The 6,000-nt window shown below is 64.5% G+C and overlaps 1 protein-coding gene across 2 annotated transcripts; it reads right to left on the bottom strand.

The window, feature by feature from the left end:
• Nucleotides 1-1,980: 1,980 nt before the first annotated feature.
• ATP5F1D (ATP synthase F1 subunit delta) lies at nucleotides 1,981-5,626 on the bottom strand. 2 transcript variants are annotated; one of them, XM_075776728.1, is made up of 6 exons: nucleotides 5,431-5,626; nucleotides 4,146-4,299; nucleotides 3,618-3,706; nucleotides 2,962-3,089; nucleotides 2,354-2,397; nucleotides 1,981-2,110 (listed from the first exon to the last, which is right to left on the bottom strand). In XM_075776728.1, exons 1-4 carry the CDS (start codon nucleotides 5,560-5,562, stop codon nucleotides 2,967-2,969), a joined length of 498 nt encoding a protein of 165 aa, XP_075632843.1. In that variant the 5' UTR covers nucleotides 5,563-5,626; the 3' UTR covers nucleotides 1,981-2,110; nucleotides 2,354-2,397; nucleotides 2,962-2,966. The 2 variants fall into 2 exon arrangements, with proteins under 2 accessions (XP_075632843.1, XP_075632842.1); XM_075776727.1 differs by lacking the exon at nucleotides 2,354-2,397 and having other exon boundaries at nucleotides 5,431-5,624.
• Between the last annotated feature and the right edge of the window lie 374 nt (nucleotides 5,627-6,000).

The following is a 6,000-nucleotide window of genomic DNA, read 5'->3' as shown; positions in this document are numbered from 1 at the left end:
AACCCTTTCCCCACACCCATGGGGGCCAGACAGCCCCTGCCAGAGGCAGAGCTGCTCCTGGGCACAGCGGGGGGCACAGGCATCCCCGGGATCCCTCGGGCATGGAGCAAGCCGGAGGTGCCCTCGCTGCTCCCCCCAAACGCAGACTACAAGTCCCAGCAGGCGTCAGGCCGCGGAGAGCCCGGCCAAGGGCACCCTGTGAGGAGGCAGGGCTGCATCCCTGCTGGTCCCCCGTCTCCCCTGAGCTGGCGGGAGGCAGTGGGAAGAGCTGCTGAGAGGACGCTGACGGAGACACTTTTTTCCCATCCTAAAAATAGCAGCTGGCCGTTTCCCCAGCTTCCCGGCCTCGCCAACGCTCTTCCATTAGATGAAAAAAAACAACCCAGCCACCTTCCGTCAGAAGGAGAGCGGCTGCGTGTGTCGAGAGAGGCACACGCACGCCGCAAATAGAAACCGTGGACAGAGGAGAGCGAGAGGGAGCGGAAGAGGGAGCAAAGCCGACCGTCCCCAGTTATTCCCGAGACGTTTTAATTAGCACTCGCTCTGACTTTGAGGCTTTGCTTATGCACGGCACAACGTATGACCTTTAAAAAAAAAAAAGGAAAAAAAAGGAAAGAGAGGGGAAGGGAAGAAAAAGGCACTGGAGCAGCTCAGAAACAGGGAAGTCGGCTGAGCTTCAAATAGGCTCAGCGTCAGGCACTCAGAGGCTTTTAATAAGCTACAGAGTGAGAAATTTAACACCACAGGCACTATTTTTGATCACTTGTGGAGGGGGGAGAGAAAGACAGAGCGAGCAAGAGGAGGGGGAGGAGGTGGTGGTGAGAAGAAGAGGAGGCAGCCAAGATTACATCCTGGGTGGCAGCACCGAAAATAGCCATGCCCCACTCCGACTGTGGAGCCGCAGGGAGCTGAGCTCGCAGGGAGGGCAGGCAGGAGGCCGAACCTGCTGCCCGCTGACCTTTGCTGGAGCAGCTGCCCACACAGGCAAGCCAACTCGCTTTCCCAGGCTGGAAGACTGGAGGGAAAAGGGGATTAGAGCAAGGCAGAGGGACTGCAGCCCTACGCACACAGGGGCCAGCGGCCGCCTCGGCCTCCCCCGGCTGGCAAGCCCACGCTGGGGGGGTTTGCACAGCAGAGGGAACCTGAAATCCCTCTGGGGACAGCAGCATTGAGCAAGGAGCCTCGCAGCAGATGGTGCCGTTGGCAAGACACGCATCCTTGGGTGTCTGGCACAGACAGAACCGGCCCCTCGCTCGAACCCACTCCTTCCCAGAGGCACTGCTGCTTCTCGAGGCGCGTGGGGACCAGCGAGCTCGCTGCAGACACCTCCCGCAGCCTCCTCGGGACAGACCCGGGGCAAGCAGCAACTTCAGCAGAGCAACATCATCAGCCGCTCCCACCACACACAGATTCAGGAAAGACTCCCACCACGTACAGCATCTGCTTCCCCCCCCGCACCAAGCCTGTCTCCAAGGAGCAGGAAGAGATTTCCCCAGCTCTATGCCACACGCGCAGTGGAAACGCAGCAGTGGGGGAACAGGTCAAAGCCTGGGCAGCTGCTGTCCAGCTGCAAGTACCACTGTGAAGAAATAGCCCAGCCGACGTGAATTCCTGCAGCAACGGAGCTGGGAGGCCGAGCAAAAGCCAGTGCCGGATGGGGCGGGGGTCAGGACAGGAAGCCTCTGGCACAGACCAGTGCTGCCCTGCGGATGCCTCCTCCTGCGCTGCCGTAATCCTGCTATCCAGGTGGATTATTAGAGGTGGCTGATAGTGCAGGGAGGGTGTTACAGAATCTGCCTGTAAGCCTCCCACAGGTGAATCTCCCACGGGAATCCCCAGCTGAACCCCAGGGCAGTGCTGCAGGCACACCACACCCTGGCAGACCCTGGCATGGGGGCAAGAGCCTGCCCCGGGCACTCGGCCACTGGTGCAGCATGAGCTGCAATTTGCTGCCTCGGAAGAAGGTAACATGCTACGAGATGGGATTACATTTCCTTTTAATCGATTAGAGCATTCTCTCCGCCTCCATTTGTCCCGCACCATCTGTACAATCGGGGAAGCCAGGACAAGTAGGACAGCCTGGGGTTTCTTTACATCGACAGTGGGATTCCTGCAACACACAGAAGCGGAGTTGGTTTTAAGGCGGGGTGGGCTCGGCAAAGCAGTGGATTCTGATGCGAGGGCTTGGCCCCAGCTCAGGCTGTTAAACCGGTGCAAGTAAACAAGAGCCGCTGGCTGTCCCAGACCTCATGGCCAAAGAGCACAGGGAGCAGAGATCAGGGAGACAGGGGGAGCCGCTGCCCTGCTGTACCCGCTCCAGGCAGAGGCCATCAGGAGGCTTTTGGTGACTCACCTGCCAGGCACAACACACACGCTGCCGCAGAGTAAGTCTCCCAGCTGCCAGCACGTGGGAAGAAGAGGGATGAGACAGAGACTTAGCAGGGTAGAAGGAAAAGGGGCCAGGAGGTAAGCAGCCCGGCCTTGCCTCCCCCGAGACACGAGCTGTTTGTTTTCAGTGGAAGGGAGCGTCACAGAGCAGAGGCCACACATCACTCTCCCTCCGGGGCCCCAGGCATCCAGCCTGCTCCCGACCTGCCCGCTGGCGTGGCCCATCCCGGAGGGACCCAGAGGCAGCAGCGAGGTCCCACCAGTGCCTGCAGGCTCCCAGCCTGTCCCGGCGTCAGGCTGAACCCCGCGGCACTGTGCAGCGGCACGGCGCAGCACGGCACCGGGCCCTGCTGCCATCTAGTGGCTTCGGTCAGCTCCGGGCAGGGGCCCCCCACAACCCCCCCAGAGCTGATGCCCGACCACAAAAGGGACAGCTGTCGTGTCCCTGCTCCCTGGAACCCAGGCACAAAGCCCCAGCTGCTGTGAGAGGAGGCTCCCTACGGGCAGCACGGAGCAGGGACTCATCTCCAGAGCAGGTCTGGAAATCTCAGCCAGGATGTAGGTGACACTTACCTTAATTACTCCAGGGCTTTTACAAGGGCTTCGTTAGCTTCTACTTTAATCTGAGCTTCTGCTTTAGCTGCTTCATCGGACGCTGCAGCCATCTCTGAAACAGCCTTCTCCAGGTTTGACTTTGCAGTCTGAACACAAGAGCACAAGGAATGTGTCATCAAGACCCCACCGCAGGACAGGTGACTTGTCCTACAGCCCCTGAGTCACTTCTCTCCCACCCCTCCCTTCACTGGAGCCGCTGGCCCCATGCACGGGGCCCCACAGACCCACTTATGCGGCTGCGTTGGCAGCCGATGCCTTATCAACAGGTTCTGCTGGGGAAAAGCTGTTCCCGAGACCAAGAGGGGTGGGGGAAGGGGGAAGATCAGCATCTGTCTGAGGGGAGGGAAGTGGCCAGGAGAAGGGTTAATGACTGCACGGCTTCCTCTCTGCACTGCTGAGGGGGAGCTCAGAGCCTTTGATCCCGATCAGCAGACAACGGGGAAGCTCGGTGTGAAGGCACAGCCCCAGGTGTGGCCATGCTTTCCGCAGCTACAGGAAGCTCCTGAGCCAACTGCCCCACATGAGGGAAGCTGGGACCAAATCCTGCTCCAAGGCTGCCAGGGCCTGTCCAAGGCAGGCAGGGTGCAGTCCAGCCCACGGGGACGGCTACTCACAGCCAGATCCAGCATGTCCATCGTCACCGCCTCCTCTGCCAGCACCTGCACTGTGGAGTCCGCGTGGACAGTGACGGAGCCGCTGCTCACTGCAAAGGCACAGCAGCGGGGGCTGAGTCAGGCAGCGCAGGCAGGGCTGCCAGATGGGCCTCTTCTGGGGGTCAGCACACACTGGCAAGCTCATCCCTGGAACCTCCACCATGCCTTTGCCAAAACAAAACTTCGACGCCTTCCTGTAACATTTCCCAGGTCCCACAGGGACTCGTTTCCTACCAAAAGGGAAGCTGAAGCTGAGGATGCTCCCAGAGTCTGAGCAGAACCGAGAAAACCTGACCCCAGACCACAGCCTCACACAGAGCCCTAGCCCTGCAAGGCCACCACCAGCAGCCCTGGGGAGGCTGGGAAAGCAGAAATCCCTGGAAGTGTACCAGGGCACACCTTGATCAGCAGAGCCTCCCTTGTGAAAGCCCCAAGAACAACCCCCCACGCACACTTTCCTCCCTCCCCAGCTCCACCTGCTTTACTTACCGAAGTACTTGGTGGCTGTGCCATCCTCAGCATAAACCGTCACGACTCCGGGTTTGAGGACCTGCAGGGTGGGGACGTGAGAGGCCAGGATACCGAAGGAGCCGGTCAGCGTGGGCACATCCACCTGCTTCACGTTGGCGCCATTGTAAAACACCTGGACAGGGAGGGCAGAACAGATGGGAACAGTCCGTCAGCAGGAACGGAGAGAAAGGAGAGAGGTGGTTCCCCCGACTCTGGAGAGCCAAGGGATGCGGTAGACAGCCTGCTCCTGCCTGAGGGAGCAGCCCTGCTCCCAGTGGCTGGCAGGCCGTGGGGTTTAACACACGGCAAGGTGTGATCGGGACAGCCTAAACCTCCACAGGGTGGGAGCGGGGCCAGGCTCTGGAGGAGGGGTCCTGGCAAACAGAGTGGGAAAGCGCTCCGAGCCTCCTGAGAGGCACGCTGGTGGCGGTGGCAGGGAGGTGGCACGCGGAGACATGAAGTCAGGAGTGGGCGAGAGGTGAAGGGTGCAGCTGGGAGAAGCCTGAGAGGAGCGTAGGGAGACCTTGACGCCAACCGTCACCGCTCCGATGGGAGTCAGCAACGCAGCCTCCGTGCGAGCGTCCCACACAGCTCTGCCAATGCAGCACAAATCCTGCCTTGCAACACCGCAGCCCTGCTCCCAGTGCCCTGCCCCGGGAGAGCGGCGAGCCCAGCCGCCCCCGCAGCCCTGGGCACTTCGGGGGCAGACTCGGGCCGTGCCCCACACCCGGGAGCGGTGCCCAGAAACCGCTCTGGGGCGGCAGCGCTGGCAGCCGGGCAGAGCCCGAACAGCCACAGCGGCTCCGGCCGAACGGCCGGGGCTGGAAGAGCAAGAACGTCACCCCGCGGGCCCCGGCAGAGCTGCAGCGGGCCCCGAGTGCCCGCAGGGGCGGGAAGGGGAGGGCAGCTGGCCGTGGAGGGGGGCTCGGCGGCGGCGGGCGAGGTCAGTGCCAAGGTCAGACCCGGCGGAGCCGGTGACAGCAGGGCAGGAGCCGCAGGGGTCACAGCGCACCCCGCCATCCCCAGCCCTGCTCCGCACCGAGCTCGTCCGCTCGTTCCCAGCCCCGGGAGCCGTCTCCAACCCGCCCGCCCCGGCACTCGCTGCCGTCCCAGACCCGACACAGACAACCCCGGGGGGGGGCGGCAGCACAGGCCTCGCCCCGCTCGCCCCGGGGCCCGCAGCGGGCACCGACCGCCCCAGGCGAAGCGGGGGCGGCCGAGGGGGAGCCCGGGTCGGCGGGCCGGGCCCGGACCCGCGGCCTACCTGCGTGGGCGAGGCGAAGGTGAAGGCCATGGGGACCGGCCCGGCGGCGGGCTCGGCATAGCCACGGGCGCGGGGCGGCGGCAGCGCCGGGCGGGCGGCAAGGCGCAGGAGGAAGCGGCGGGCGCGGAACATGGCGGCAGCAGCGGGCCGGGGCGGCGGCAAGGGCGAGCGGGCGGCGCGAGGCAGGCCGGGACTGCGGCGGCGGGACTACAGCTCCCGGCTTGCCCCGCGCGGCGCGACTACACGGCCCGTGGGGCGCCGGGCGGCAGCCGGGAGTGACGCCATAGGACGGCGCCGCGGGGGCGCATGGGAGTTGTAGTTCCCGGGCCCCACCCGCTGTTTGTCCCGCTGATCGGCGGGGCGGCGGACGGGGATGCGGCCCTGCAGAGCCCCGGCCCGGCCTGCCCCCCCCCGCCCTGCTCCTCCCCGGGGCGATGGGGCCCGAGGGGCAGCCCACTCCTCCGGCTCCGGCCGTGCCCCGCAGCCCCGCCGGGTCGGGGGGCCGGTCCCGCCCCGCTCCTTGCCCGCCCCTGCCCGTCCCGCCGCGGGGGTCTGCGGGGGGGGGGGGGC

Source organism: Balearica regulorum, chromosome 26 (assembly GCF_011004875.1).
Source record: "Balearica regulorum gibbericeps isolate bBalReg1 chromosome 26, bBalReg1.pri, whole genome shotgun sequence".
NCBI classification, from domain to species: domain Eukaryota; kingdom Metazoa; phylum Chordata; class Aves; order Gruiformes; family Gruidae; genus Balearica; species Balearica regulorum.
Note: the sequence above shows the minus strand (reverse complement) of the source record. Positions and strands in the feature narration are given on the sequence as shown.